The sequence below is a fragment of the Danio rerio genome, chromosome 5, assembly GCF_052040795.2.
Source record: "Danio rerio strain M-AB ecotype USA chromosome 5, GRCz13ab, whole genome shotgun sequence".
NCBI lineage: Eukaryota > Metazoa > Chordata > Actinopteri > Cypriniformes > Danionidae > Danio > Danio rerio.
The window spans coordinates 48083047-48099637 of record NC_141025.1 but is presented as its reverse complement, the minus strand read 5'-3'; the positions used below and the strand labels follow the sequence as shown (position 1 = coordinate 48099637).

At 33.1% G+C, this 16591-nt stretch overlaps 2 protein-coding genes across 2 annotated transcripts in view; both read right to left on the bottom strand.

Moving 5' to 3' along the window:
- iqgap2 (IQ motif containing GTPase activating protein 2) overlaps positions 1-16591 on the bottom strand; it is a 457800-nt gene that overhangs the window by 234220 nt on the left and 206989 nt on the right. The gene's annotated exons all lie outside the window — the stretch shown is intronic.
- Positions 7990-15761, bottom strand: zgc:110626. Its single transcript, NM_001017889.1, is given in 7 exon segments — positions 7990-8708; positions 12582-12838; positions 14468-14564; positions 14686-14833; positions 15154-15214; positions 15336-15377; positions 15474-15761. Coding segments are annotated over 7 exon segments (1365 nt in total). The 5' UTR covers positions 15736-15761; the 3' UTR covers positions 7990-8210.

Sequence of the window (16591 nt, the reverse complement as noted above, 5' to 3'; positions counted from 1 at the left end):
GTGCGCACACACATCAGGAAACAATCCGTATGCAAATTACTTTCAGATGTGGGTGTGGCGTAGTTATTATATTTTTTTATGTAAGAGCAGACGCAGCCATTGTAAATTAAAGGTGTGGGGTTTTTGAAATAATAGGTGTATATACAGATAAATATATTTAGACTTAAGGCTTAAAAAAAGACTTGTATCTTCTTCAAAAGTTGGTATAAAATTATATTGTGTTTGTTTAAAAAAACTCTGAACTTTATTTTACAGTGACTTTAAGATAAAGTTGGTTTCCCAATTACTCCATAGGACTTGGCTATCGTATTTGTATTTGCCATACCTATAGAACACTATTTTATAAGAGCCGAACTGATTCTTCAGAGAAATTGTAAGTTAGAAAAATATATTTTAAAGTTAAAGAATTAAATATATATTTACGTTAAAGAACCCTAAATTGCCTTATTAACGAGTTAAGCCTTTAAATGTCAATTGTTAACTGTTGTTAATAAAAAAAAAACGAAAAAGAAAAAAAATTATTAAATTTAGACTGTTAAAAAAAAAAGAAATTGAAATTGTCCACTAGAGAGCAGCACATGCTACATGTAAACCATATCCAGTTTTGCTCAGGAAGACCACTGTCTTGTCAATCTTCCTGAGCTGAATTGAACTTTTACCTTTTTTATGACATAGGCAAGTGACAATTTGTCATTTCTAACTTTGAATTATTACAGACATTTAAATGTTTGTGAGTGTGAAAAGTCACAGCCTAAAAAAATAAAACCCTGCTGAAAGAAGAACCATCACAGAAACTGCAGTTTGTTCTGTAGACAATTAAAAAAAAATCATAAGAAGGCTATTAATGTTGACCTTAATTTTTGTTTAAACGGCTTTTATTCTAGCCTAAATAATACTAATAATATTAATAATAATAATAATAAAGACTTAAGAAGAATAAATATTTAGTATATACTTTGAAAAATTCCTTGCTGTGTTTAACATAATTTCTTCAAATATTTGAAAGAGAAAAAAAAATCCCAGGAGGGCTTATAATTGTGACTTCAATATACGTAGTTTGTCAAATAATAACGATTAGATGTTCATATGATCATTACAGTTTTCAAGAAAGAAAATGCAATAATTTCCATTTAAAACAAATAAAACCATTACTTTAATGCCAAATAATTATCATTAGAGGTCAATATGACCATTTCAACCAATGCAATATCCATTTATAACCAATAAAATCATAACGAAATCTATGATCGTTTCTATTGTTTTACTTCATGCAGAGTTAAGCACCGTCCTTCTGAATTCAAGTGCACAAAAGGGGACAAATTGTTGTTACACTTCTTTGCTGGCACATCTGTGACCAGGACAGCAAGTCTTTGTGATGTACCAAAAGGCAAATTATCCAGGGTACTGTCAGCAAAGCATAAACCACATTCAACAGGAGTAACTGTGGACACAAGAGGAAGCTGTCTGAAAGGTATATGTGGGTGCTCACCAAGATTGTTTAAAAAAAAAAAAAAAAACATGAAACCACTGCTGTCCAACTCAAAATTAAACGTACATCTAGTACATCTCGAAAAGAAGCTATTTGACTTTTTTGTCTGCTGTATCAAACATAACACTGCTAGTAACTTCTAAGCCCAACTACCAAATTATTATATTTTTACAACTTATCATCGTACTGTAAAAAGAAAGAATTTATTTTTTCTTCTTTTTAAACACATGCTACAATTTAATCCTAAATATAGATAAGGTAAAAAAAATGCATGACTGTTTCCAAGTAATCTGTTTTCATAGCTGCTCACGAGCTCAGTTTATCTGTTGTTGAGAGACTAACAGCAAACGAGTACTCCTATATCTTTAAAGTAACATTAGTTTTTCATGAGTTTAAAGAAAAAGCCACTATCTGTTGAAACCACTTGGGTTTGACATCACCTGCCTGCTATGAGCGCATGTCAGACAGAGCAGCTGTTCCAGCACAGCACTCGCAAAGCAGTCACTGGCCTCCATTACAAATATCACACTAGTAACAGCTGGATGTTTCTCCTGTGTGACGGCAGTTCTTGCTGATGTCATAGCTTACGATTCAGCAGTGACAGAAATTTGCAGTGTTTTACTTGATTTTATAATTCACACACCATACTGTCAATACAAAAAGACACCATTTCATCTGTACGCATGCCTAATCCCTTCCCCATGTTAAATTTGTCATTAGGTAGGCTACTTTTGGAAGTTTGTTTTTGAATAAGCTTATACAATATACACCGAGTAAAATAAAATATTTTTACCCAACACAGAATGTTAGTTAGCTTATATTACCTGTACTTACCTTCATTAGCTCTGCATTACCTGAAATAATCGTAAAGCTGTATTTTTTTTTTTATATAGATCCAATAAAACTAAAGACTATTTGGTGATATGAAGAATGCAGTAGTACTCTATAGGTACTTAAGATTAACATGGAATTCGCCAAAACTATGTATGGGGACTCACCTTTAAAGGAACAACAAAATGTTTTATAATTTTAAGAGTTTTTTTTTTTTTTTTTTTGTATGGTTTTATAGATAGATCAATAAAAAAAGAAGATATTTCTACTACAAAGGTCATTTTCAGTTAAATCTAATCTCAAGACTTAATGTGTTGAACCTTAAACTAAACTTCAGCTTTTGCAGTTTGAAAAAATGTTTCAAACGTCAAATATTGCATAACTCACAAGCTATCAAGTACCAATCACTGATTTTATAGAGAAGACTGTGCGACTGTGACCTCGCCTGCTGATACCAGATTAAACATGACTAAACATTTGACCAATAATCAACCATCAAACGGTTTTAAAGTTAACAGACAAAATAGATATAATACAAATACAAAAACACACATTTCACTTATATTAGGCATTTGAGAAAAAGAATAAAGAGTTTTCAAATTGATAGAAGTCTAATCAGATAAAGTTTTTGTATTTTTTTTCTTTGGTTCTGTTTCTGATTCTGTTATTTTGGAGTGGAATTTGCCATATATTGTTTAGTATTTTGGCCTTGCTAAGTCCTGAAGCTATTCATGTTATTCTTTGTTTTCTTTTACACAAAAGAGTTAATCTTGATTTTTTTTTTCTTTCAATAACCTGAAGGTCAACCTGAAGGTCAATTAACTCCTAATTTTTAGCTGTTTATTCATATATTTACTTTTTGTTATGTTCCAAAACCAGCCTCAGGCATCTGGGCCATAACAAAAATTGGGGGCTCGTCCGGTATCTATCGCAGCACAAGCTGGTGGCACGTCCAGGCAGGGCAACCAGGAAGAGACAAGAACAGGACATGAAAACAAAAAGAAAACATTGAGAAAACAAACAGAAACAGGCCACCAATCAGGTGTAACAAAGTGAGTTCACTAAAGATAAAATATTATGTAATTACATGCACGCAGTTCAGCACTACTGTGTTTGTTTATTGTTGTGACTTGAAATTTGATCCTGTGTTGTCTTTTTTCACTGATGAGTTTTTCTGAAATGGACAAGCTTTGCCTTTTTTGACACAACAGTACAAGAATGATGAAGGAACATCAGCAATGCTAATGTGTTATAACAATAATAATACATGCAGTGTTAACGATGCTGGTTTTTTCCCATTTTGTCAGTGTTCTTGATTAGGTGAATAATTTCACCTCTTTATCTTTGGCTCCATACTGAGGCGCCAAAGCAAGACAAAAGAGAGATGACTGAATGTCAAAACATTGTAGATAAATATTTAATACAGGCACTGTACAATGGATTTTAGTTTTAGTGTTTCTATTAACATGGTAAAACTCTGCACTGGCTTTGCAAGACATAAAAATTGATCAGAAAACTTTTGCCTTCAAAGTGTTGAAGGTTGCTGGGAAGTCATGAAAATGAAATGACTTTTGTTAGCATGGTGTAACCATACATTTTCTAAATTCTTTATGATCTCTTTACTTCTGTTAATGATCGTTTTATTGTCCACCCACGCACTTTACTGTTCTAAAGTTTCAAAATTAGGCAATAAAACCTAAAGTAACACAATATTAATAGTCTCACCGCTTGAATGACTTTGAATCCAATGGTTTCTGCTTAAATGTATAGCAGTGGGTCATGCACTAGCTGAGCAGCTGTTCTGGGACTGGAGCACATGAAACAAAACTTTGAAGATTACAAATGTGATCAGAAAAAAGGGCATTAAATATTTGGCATGAACAGTGGAAGGAATAAAAATATAGAATATAAAGAGAAGTGGAGCATCATCAACTGAAGACATTAGGAGTAAAATGATGAAGGAATCATTTTATGCAGATTTATTAATGTATTGACAATCAAGCCAGGCTATTAGTGAAATGACTGAATTTGTTTTTTTAAAAAGGTAAAATTGGGATAGGAGTAGTGATTTTTTTTGTCAGAATTATTAGCCCCCCTTTAATTTTTTTTTTCTGTTTTAAATATTTCCCAAATGATTTTTAACAGAGAAAGGAAACTTTTTTTTTTTTTTTTTCTAGAGAAAGTCTTATTTGTTTTATTTTGGCTATATCATTTAACATTTTTAAAAAAAACATTTTAAGGACAAAATTATTAGCCCCTTTGAGCAATATTTTTATTGCATAGTCTATAGAAGAAGCCATCATTATACAATAACTTAATTACTCTAACCTGCCTAGTTAACCTAATTAACCTAGTTAAGGCTTTAAATGTCACTATAGAAGTGTCTTGAAAAATATCAAGTCAAATATTACTTACTGCCATCATGGCAAAGATAAAAGAAATCAGTTATTAGAAATGAGTTATTAAAACTATTATGTTTAGAAATGTGCTGAAAAAATCTGCTCTCCGTTAAACAAAAATTGGGGAAAAAATAAACAGGAGGGCTAATAATTCAGGGGGGTTAATAATTCTGACTTCAAGTGAATGTAGTGATCAAGCAGATGACAAAGCAAATACTGATTTGTTTCTGTTGGATCATTTTGGAGGGTTGTTGTGTACACAAACAAAACTTGAGCTAGTTTTTTTTTTTTACACTTTTTGAAAAAAGAAGAAAAAAACAAAACATAAGAAATATATTTGGTATTCGGTCTTTAGCCAAGTGTGTGATTATACTTTGGCTAAGAATTGAACTACCTATGAATCAAATGCTTTAGTTTTATTGTGTGCACTTAAATGTCTGATATTGTTGTTGTGCAGTTTCAAATTAACTTAATTGTGCTCAGAAAACTTTTTTTTATGCTTCGAGACACCATTTATATATAAAATGTATACCTGTGGCTACTGATGATACATTGACATCTTTTATTGCAAAACAACATATGCAAGAAACTGAACATGGCAGTCTATTCCACTGTAGCAAACCCCTGAAGGAAACTACATGAGAGGTGAGTGTCTTGTTGCTACCTTACACTAGCTTATGCTGTTTGTTTACACAGAGGAAGATTATGTTGTATTGTTCATATCTGCGTGCTTACAATGAATGCTGTAACTTGTCATAAAAGGTTTAAATTAACAAATAATTTAATTCATTAATGATGTCCAGTATCTTGCACAGAAAGACTGTATTTTCAGGAGTACAATGAATAATCGAGTGCCTTCATTTTGTTGACTTGCATTTTCTAAATTGACAAGAACCACAGTTTCAATAAAAAAAAAAAAATCTTACTGTTCTACTGAAGAAAAAGTTAAATACATCAACATATTTCGTATACACGTAGCCACAACTATTCTGGGGTGCGTTTCCCAATACCATGGTTAGCCAACTAGGGTCGCAAGTTCCGTCCTTACAAGCATAGTTCGATGATTTGGCGTTTTCCAAATCCATCGCTACAAAGAGCATTCGCAAACTTGAAACTACACCTCTGGAGCTGTAGTTAGAAACATAGTTCCTGGCTGTGTTTTATTCCCACTTATCCCCCCTATGCCCTATTCATTTGAAACACTCTAACATTCAAAGTTGGAATTATTGAAAATAAAAAGTATTAAGGTCAACTCTCAGGTGTAATTTGCTTTCAAAGTATTTTTACAGTTCAGTTTTAGTGATCTTCATGTTTACAATTGCACTTTCTTCGTAGTGCACTTTGAAAACATTGATGTCATTTTGAACACATCCTTCTTATGAAAGCTATAGGAGACCTATTATTTAAAAGCGGAATTTATGTTACATCTTCAAAACTTGTGAAAACAAAATATATAGCAAACATTAATTCTTTTAACTTAAAGTAGATTATTTATGAAGTATCTGTACAGTATATGACATAGGTCTGTTGGTTAGAACTTTTTTTTTTTGTTGGTTTGCATCTGTCTAATTGTAAAAGTAGACCTTTAAAAAAATAAAATAAAAAAGAAATAATATTCTACTTAATCATAATCATCATCATCATCATGAATGTTATTATTATTATTAAAGTAGGATTTTTTAAATTTCCTAGGCTAATAAATGATAAATTTAAAATTATATTAAAATAGTGTTAGCTTTTATAAGTGATTTTATGTTTTAGAATAGAGAATGTAATGTAAACTTTGCAATAATACTAGTAAAGCAAACAAATGCTATATGTGCCATTCATATATTTAAGTTAATATGGAAAGCGAGTGCATGTTTTTACCAAAAACAATTTTGGATTGTGTGTATAAAACAATATAATTTGCACAAAGACATGATGGGGTTCTTCCCTAAAAAAGTTGTTACTCCACCCCTTTAAAGCATCATTATGGGCATTTTACGTTATAGCTAACATGGTTCAAGCGATAGATCCGCGACAGAGAAACTACAGGTTTTGGGAAGCACTCGTCACTACATCATTCTTTTCCCAAACGATGCATCGTACTATGATAGTTCAGCCGCGAGTTATGTCGTTGTTTGGGAAACACACCCCTGTTAAGTGTGTACTGTGGGAGTAGTACAAGTTGAAAGTTATTTTACACATAAAACATATTGGTTAAACTTTTGATTTATTTATTTGAAAAGGAATTAGTGTTTTCAATGTTTACATATTATAAAAGCATAAAATAGAAGACATATTTATATAGATTGTACTAGTTTCACAAAGCACATTCATCCACACACCAAGGAACTCAAAGCACAATCAAAAGCAACCAAGGCAGTGGTCCTCTTCAAGACTATAATTTTTAAGATTTTAACTGCTAAAGAACATGAGGTTACATTATAATGTGCATCTTTAAAGAATAGCCTATTAAAAGGCTACTTTGACACAAACACCTGCGTCTACTTATTTCACAAGTTTGTGTATTTATCTACACAAACTTTAAGTTTTCCATTTTTTTCACAAGGCTTATAATATTTGTAAATAAAACAGATTTCATTTTACTTCTAAATGACAACACAGAATACATTATTCTGTCAACATGCAGTATAGCATCACAGAATTCAATACAATACATGTTTGTGTGTTAAAGGGATAGTTCACACAAAAACAAACTTTTACTCACCTTCAAGTGGTTTAAAACACTAGAATACAAGTTTCCAGCTTTCTTGAAAATACCTTCTTTTGTGTTCAACAGAAGAAATAAAGTAAAACAGGTTTGGGTGAACAAGTGAAGGAAGAGTAAATAATAATAATAATAATAATAATAATAATAATAATAATTTCATTTTTGGTTGAACTATCCCTTTAAGCGCACAATTCAAGTAAACCTTCACACTAATGGTTAGCCTACTTTCACTGCAAAATGTATATGGAAAAGAACACTACTAAAGAATAGAACTGCTTTCACTTCAGTACAAATATAGCAGTATTATCATACTGTTTGTGATGCAGAATGTAGCACCACACAGATGGATTAGCATACAAAAATAATACTATGATAGATCTATGTTAATTTATTTAAATATTAAAAGTGAACTACTAACTTACAAAAATAATATCGGTCATTGTAGATATGATACAGTAATGTTTTTTTTTTTTTTTTCAGGGACCAACTCTCACTTTTGTTGTTTATTAGAATGCATATTACTAGCACAATGACTGTTTACCGATGCCTTATTCTGCATGACCACATTTGACATCCTGTCATTCTACCCCATGACTAAATTTATTAACAACCAAATTATAAAATTATAACAAATTATAACACCAAATCAGATGTTCAGCAAACACGCCAGTCATAGTTAATGGTTCATTAAAAGTGAGAAATGATTCCCAAACTGCAGCTTTTTAAACAACACAACAATAAAAGGAACCTAGAAAGTTATTCCAAAAAGATTTTGTCAAGATTTTTCTGGCTGATCTGGCAGCTGTGGATAAAACTTGTATTCCTGATATGGAGGTGGAGCTGATGTGCTTGACTGAAGTGGAACTGAAGAACCAAACTGGCTCGGAGCTCCACTGTAATAAGAGGGAGCGGACTGACCTGGAGGTCCAGGAAAAGTAGGAGCCCCAAACTGACCCAGAGGAGGTCCAGTGTAACTAGGAGGACCACCCTGACCCAAAGGAGGTCCAGGGTAACCAGGAGATGGAAATTGACCAACAGGAGGTCCGTAATTACCAGGAGCACTAAACTGACCAGGTGGTCCAGCCATATTGTGTGGTTGGGCTGATGGAGCTGTAGGAGGTGGGTTGGGACCTGCAATGCCTGGCAGTGGCTGATTCCAAATTCCAAAGTCATTATTTCTAGCACCATTTGCACCTGATACAGGCTGAACAGGAAGAATCACTATTGGGAATTTGATCTCTGGATCTGATGCATATTTCACATCCAAGTAAACCTAGACACAAATGACAAACCAATTATTGAGACTGGACAATGACAACTGAAACTCATCTCTATTTGAGTCTTGTTTTAAGACTGTAAACACATCAAGATCCAGGTTTAAATACAAATTGATCACACAGTTCACATCATTACAACAAGCAGCTGTTTTTAGGTGCGCTCTATTTCAACCATGGCTGCAGACTGCTGTCAATAATATGAGCTGAGTACAGTCAAGGGGCGGAGGTAAAAACAGAGCCGACAAGTCGGACACTTTGGGCTCTCGAAATATTCTGCAGTCATGACAGATCACATTGTGTGATCAACAACCAATAATGATCACATTATATATTAAATATTTAGTAAACTGATACAAGTTATTCATTGAAAATAATTATCCAAAAAAGTATTTGATAAGTGCCAGCAGGTATTGCTTATTTATGTTTTTATTATGCATCTCATTCGGTTTTTCTTTTTACCACCCAAGTTAACTTTCTTGTTTTGTCTACCTCTGTCACTAATTGGTTGGTTAAATAAAGCTTGCTTTAACCAATTGTGCATCCGGCTCATCCTGGGGTACGTTTCCCAAAACCATCCTTAGCCAACTAAAGTTGCAAGTTCTGTCATTACAAACATAGTTTGTTGATTTGGCGTCTTCCAAATCCATCGCTCCAACGAACATTCGCAAACTGCGTCTCAAACTTCTATGCTTGCAACTACACCTCTAGAGCTGTGGTTAGAAATATAGTTCCTGCCTGTGTTCTATTCCCAATTATCCCTCCATGCCCTATTCATTTAAAACATTCTAACATTTAAACTTGGAACGATTTTTAAAGAAAAGCATTAAAGTCATCACTCTTAGGTGTCATTTCCTTTCAAAGTATTTTTACAGTTCAGTTTTCAACTTCAACTTTCAAGTTCAACTTCATGTTTACAATTGCGCTCCCTTCGTAGTGCACTTTAAAAAACATTGATGTCTTTTTTAACCCAGCCATGGCTCATGACGAAAGCTATAGGTGACCTATTATTTAAAAGCGGAATCTACGTTATGTCTTCAAAGCTTGTGAAAACAAAATATATAGCATATGTTAATGCTTTTAATTTAAAGTGGGTTATTTATTAAGTATTTTATTAAGTATCTGTACTGTATATGACATGGATCTGTTGGTTAGAAAATTTCTGCAGCGGTTTGCATGTAAATTTGTAAAAGTAGACTTTAAGAAAAAAAAAAAACTATCCTACTTAAAAATAATAATAATAATATTCATAATAATCATCATGATCATTATTATTAATAATATTATTTTTAAAGTGTGATTTTTTTTTTCATTTCCTAATAAATAATAAATATTAAACTTCATTTCATAATAAATAGCTTCATTATTAATTTATATCATGTATATATGATATTAGAATACATGCTAGCCTTTGTAAGTGATTTTATGTTTTAGAATAGAATATGTAATGTTCTCAATAATATTTGGAAACATAGGCCCTATACTGTATGTGTTATAAATATATTTCAATTAATATAAAAATTAAGTGCAGTTTTTTACCAAAACTAATATTGGATTTTATCTTAAATGCGTGTGCTTGTAAAACAATATTATTTCCACAAAGAAATTATGGGGTTCTTCTCTCAAGAAGTTGTTACTCCACCCCTTTAGAGCATCAACATGGGCGTTATATGTTATAACTAACGTGGTTCAAATGATGGATCTGCGACAGAGAATCTAAGGCTTTTGGGAAACACTCATCACTACATCTATTCCCAAACGATGCATCGTACTATGTTCGTTCAGCTGCGAGTTATGTTGTTGTTTGGGAAACGCACCGCTGATTAGTTCCTAAGCTGCAAAACGTTTCCAGTGTCGCCTCACTCTAGCTTTCTTTATGAGCCTTGTCTGCCAAAAGTCGTCAGCATTTTATGGCTTAGTATGATAATTTCTGTGCTCTTCAATTGCTTATTCTATTAGTGGTTATATCTCCATTTTGTTAAGCTATATATTGTTAGTCTTCAAAACTATTTACATCGTGTTGTCATTTTGATGTAGTCACTATCTGTTTTTACCAGTGTGTAACTATTCATTCCGTTTCCTGTTTCTCCACAGAGGTTTGGTAGAAAGACTGGTAAGCGAGTAGGTCATGTGACACACTTTTTAACATTCTAACACGTAGGAGTTTCAACTGTTTAGAAATACACTAGGGAAGGTGCTGAGTGCCAATCCTTGTATTTTTGGTTAAGTGTATAGTTAATATAGTTTAGGTGAGACATCTTTGGACGTTGGATTTATTTTTCACATTTGTGTTAATCAGACTAAATTAGAGGGGATTTGATATTAATAAGATAGTTCTGGTTTTGATTGTTTGTGTTTATTACTTTGAGTATAATTTTCATTGAGTGTTTGTTTTAACCAAATTCCCACTCCCCTAGACTGTCCAGGGGTTGTAACAGTAATGAAGCTGAACACAGTAAAGCATCTTAAAAAAAAAAAAAAAAAAAACAATATGCACACAACTAATTTAGCTTAACTTAAAGTAATGAAGAAAAAAATATATGTAATATCTTGATGAATATGCTTCACGGGATGGAGATGGCATGAAAAAGTTCATTGTGTTGTATTGAAAGACTGTATATGAGAATGGGCTCTATGCACAGCTGGTGTTTTAAAGCCAATGATAAACTTACAAAGCTTAAAATTAAAACTATTTTCAATTTCCCAAGGCTTTTTATACAGTATCCATGTTGTATTGTAATGTAATTACAAAGCATTTATTTAATTAGACTTAAGCATTCATTTAGTTGTTCAAGAGTAAAAGGTGATGAAAGACCATTGTAACCACTAGTGCCGTCAGTTGCAACAGTCTAGCGCAGAAATTCCATTGAAAATACAGGGGTAAAATAAACTGTCATTTTAAAGACATGGCGAGGAAAATAGAATTTAATGCACTGCTTTTTGTAAAAACTGAGACTCACTTTATATCATATATCTAACATGCAATGAAGATTGCTGATTTTGAAAGAAATCAGATCTTAAACATGACAATTTTGTTATGGAAAGACAGTTCAAAAAAAGTCTGTGTGCATTTAGCCCATTAGTAGGAGTATTAATGTAAAAAAAAGTCTTGATAAACAGAAACTCGACAGGTCTGCTGTGCCATTAACGTTAATAAATCTGCACACTCCGATCCACTTGTTTAATGAATTACCAGCTCAATTAAGCAGATTATATATACATATATTAATGTTGGTTAGTTATATTTTTGACAACATTATAGTCTCATCTTTGTTGTCAGCAATAATGTGGTTCATTCATTAAATGAGTGAATCAGAAGTGCATAAATTCATAGGTCCTCTCTGCTAGTAACATGACTGAATACCGTCAAGTTTGTTGACAACAAATATCCCCCCTCCCCTTTTTTTTTCTTTGACGAAACTGTGAGACTGAGGTTGTCAAATAAACCTGTAACACATGATCATTGTTATGTAGAGAGTATAGCCAATCGTTAAGTATCTCTTTGATCTCTTCGTACTTTGATGCCACTCATGACAGTAGTGTGGCGTCAGCACCTTCTCAAAAAGGGCAAAATTTTTAACTGGCATAAACCACTTCAAGTAATATTTTAATTGGTCTGCGTACCATTGCATAAAGTAGAATGCACCATTTGCTTTAGATCAGGGGTGTCCAATCTCATTCCTGGAGAGCTGGTGTCTTGCAGATTTTAGCTCCAACTTGCCTCAACACACCTGCACAGATCTTTCTAGAATGCTTAGTAAGGGCTTGATTAGCTAGCCCAGGTGTCTGATTGGAGTTGGGACTAAACTTTGCAGGACACCGGCCCTCCAGGACCAAGTTTGGGCACCACTACTTTAGATGCTGTAACTCACCCTCAGTCTGTACTCAACCTTGAGGATCCTACAGTTTAGGATTGAGACTGTAAGGCTGGGAGGAATGGTCAGCACCGTGGTGATGGTTTTCTTTGAGCTTGGCTCAATGGGTTCCCCCACTTCTTTAAAAATGTCGTGCGTGTGAAGTTTTCTCTTTCCTCTGGCAAAAAAACTGTGTTTTTCATACAGGCAGTACTTTGGCTTGACTGCACGAGAGGAATTGTTTTGAACTTCAGCCAAAACTTTTAAGCCCTCTCCTGCAGAAAGACACAACAATTAGGTCATTAGATCATTACTTATGATAAATACATAAAATATTACTGGAAACTGTTTCTGCCTGACATTTTGACAAAATTGTCATTCAGTTATTCAGAATTAAGTACAGTAAGCTATAAAAATCAAGACTGTTCTGTGAACTGTTTTTGGTGGATGCGATCCTTGATTAGCTAGTGTTAATGGAACATCAATTCTGTGAGCAAATGTTATACACACTTATTCCCTCCACCTAAACTTAACCCCAACTGTAAACTATTTCTAAAACCAGAGGGGGTTGTAAGAGGCTTAATTATCATATGCATTTGTTTGTATGAAAAAACATGCCTTTCTGACTCGAGAAGGTCCATACTGACTCCAAAGGCAGATACTGATAAGATCAGGGCCTGGTATGTGGACTTAGGGGGTTTTACGATGTGGTCACATGTTGATTAGTCAGTTTGAATGGCTCAACATTTGGGCCATTCAAAATATATAAAAGATACAAAATATGTGTACAACTCTGCTCCGTATTTTTTCCTGGCCTTTTTTTTTCTGTCTCTGCGATTTCCTGCCTTGCTCCTCTCCTCCTCTGGAGGCTATCTTCTTTGACTCTACTGTAATCAGGCTAACTTCTGGGCCTGCTCTCTTTGTCTCTCTCTCTCTCCCTCCCTCCCCCTGTATCTCTTCTTCGACCTCTGGTAACTTGAAATTTAACATTTAAGCTGGGTACAGTTTATATCATATGTTTTTCATTTCATACAGTTATTTGTAATTAATTCAGTTGTAACCATAGAGAATTATTGTCATAAAATCATCTCATTTTCAAGTATTTGTGAATTATTTTTGATTTAACATCAACATATAATTGTTCCATATTGCAATACAATACAATCGCATAATATCAACGCTCTCCCACATTTTAAGCTATTAATACTTCCCTTATTTCCGTTTTTGGTATAAGATTGCAAAATATTGGTTAGACTAGAAATGTACAGATTTTTACTATCATACTGATAACTTTGGTTAAAACCCCTTCCTACAGGGTAATAAATGGATTAAAAATTTATAGAAAAATAACCCTAACTTTAAGCCTAAACTTGACATAAATTACAAACTAGTGCCTTAAATCTGATTGGAATGTTGCTTCAGGACCAGAAATATGTCCTAATTGGTGAAATAAAACGGTGTTGATATGCATTCATGTAATTTAATCTCTGTAAATACATTTTGCCACAAGTCTTTGGTGGATTACTTAAACCGAGAAGTTTAAACAAGAACTATAAACCAGTTGTGCAAGTTGTTAGTGGGGTGGTGGTAGGAGGGGGCTTTCTGGTTGACTTCAAACGTGAAATGTGTAGCTTAAACAGAAGCACACTCCCTGAAAAGATCACATTCAACATCTTAATCCTTTCCACACAAGACTGCTGACAAAGCATGAAGCTCAAACTTGAATAAGTTTCATGTCTACAGTTTTACATGCATTTCAAACATCAGTTTTATCTTCTTTCAAATATGGGTAAAATTAGAAAAAATTTAAAACGCTTGAATAGCTATGTGAAAAGTGTCCATATCTACTTTGAACTGACTGACAACAAACACAAACTAAAACAAACATTAAGATATAATTTTACCAAGATGGTATGCCATTTTCTCAGTGCTTATGTTCATGGAGACACTCCCAGAGGTGAAGAACGACATTTGTTTATCTTTGGTTCCATACTGAGGAGCCTAAACAGGTATAAACATAATACTTCTTAGGCAACTGATGCTCAGCTAGACAGAGGGGAATGTATGGTATACTGTAGATTAGAAAGTCAGACACCACATGGCATTTTAGTCGTAGTCTTACCATTAGTTCAGGATTGGTAACAACAGGACAGGGAACATAGTTAAACTCTGCTTTGGCTTTGCTAGACACACGCATTGATCTGGATAGTTTTGTCTCCAAAGTGTAGAGAACTTTTCCAACTGAACCCTTGTAGGTTGAAGGAAAGTGTCTGTAGATTGAACAGCATGAAAGTCTCACTTGTTAGAATTCTTTAAAAATACAGCTTAGAAATATAAAATAATAAATATTAGCTATAATAGTATGAATAAATATGACAGATGGTTTAGTTAAGAAGGTTTACCCAAGTTCAATGTGAAAGAAATATCCTTACTCAGCACTTCTAAATTAATAATTTAATTAATTAATTTATTTATGTATTTATTTTACTCATTTCAATCTCTGCAAATCTGAACACAACAGGAATACAAACACAGATTTTTTATTAATCTGTAAATTTAATTATGTATTTAGTCTTCTTAAAAGACTTACTGTAAGGGCAACTGAAAGGTGAAAGGGTAAACATGACGCCCTGGTGCCACCACCGAAGAGTCTAACAAATCAAAAACAAAGTAAAAAAAGTTATATATTATTACATATTTATTTTTTCAAAGTTTATTTTTTAATTATTTATCTGCAATATTCATTTGAAAAAGAAGGGAAAAAAGACTTACAAGGCTGCCCGGATGGATCTTTCAGCATTTCATGGTCATTTGCTAAAAAGATCAAGTTACAAGCACAGGGTAAAGCTGGTTACATAAATCGACTCGGCTTCATGTTGCAAAAACTAAAGTAGTCGAGCAGACACCTACCATGTTTTGTGTCGGTCTGAACGAAAAACCTCTCCACCGAATAAAACTTCTCTTTATCCGAATAAAGAACAGTGGTTTTACCGTGTCGCTCTGACCAGCAAACATTTGCTTTGCCTTTAATTTTCACACTCAGCGACTGCATCTGAGTGTCTTTTACCACATCCAGAATGACTTTTCCAGATATATAATCCCCGCTGGTGAAAGTATTGTTCTGATTGATAGGATTGTAAATGACAGAAATGTTTTTCACAGTGAGCGACATCGTGCCTCCTTATGCCAGTTTCTGTCGTCTATCTAAAGTGAATAGAATGCTTTGTAGCGATGCACAGGAAACAGTCCGCAAGTAAAGCACTTCCAGCTGTGGGTGTGGCGTAGTAGGCTACACTGTCACTGTCAGTCTGTAAAATTTACAACTGAAAACATTGCAGGTTGTGCTTTAAGACCATTACAGTATTGGGCATGTGTCCAAATGTTTCTTTTGCAATACTGAAGTGCTTTCTGAGTTAAAAAAAAAAAAAAAAAATATATATATATATATATATATATATATATATATATATATATATATATATATATATTTATATATATATATATATATATATATATTGTTTAAGTTTTTAAGAATAGGAATAAGCTGTTTGTTTATCAAGGAAAGTATATGTTTGCAACCTTTTCACTTATCATTTAGGTTTATTTAATTAACTTTTATTTCATTTATTCAATAATATATTTATTTTTACTTTGCTGCTTTGAACATAACTTGATATTATCAGTTGTTACATGTTCCAGCATGAGTGAAAATCTTTATTAAATCTTTACATATACCTGGTCAGTATGTCGTCAATAAATGCAATGAGTTTCGACATTTATTATTTACTGATCTATTTGTTTTATTGAATTCCCCCATTTGAATAAATTAAGACCAGTCATTGATTAAGACCGTGTCCTACTGCCACCTACTGGGTGGATTTAATTACCTTTTAATTAATAATGTTAGAAATAATATCATAATCTAATACTAAATTTAAATGCTGCCTTATTGGTAATATTTGTGCAATTATAAATTTTTATAATAATTTTGTTTGATCATTCACATGAAACATTGTTGTTTTATTTAA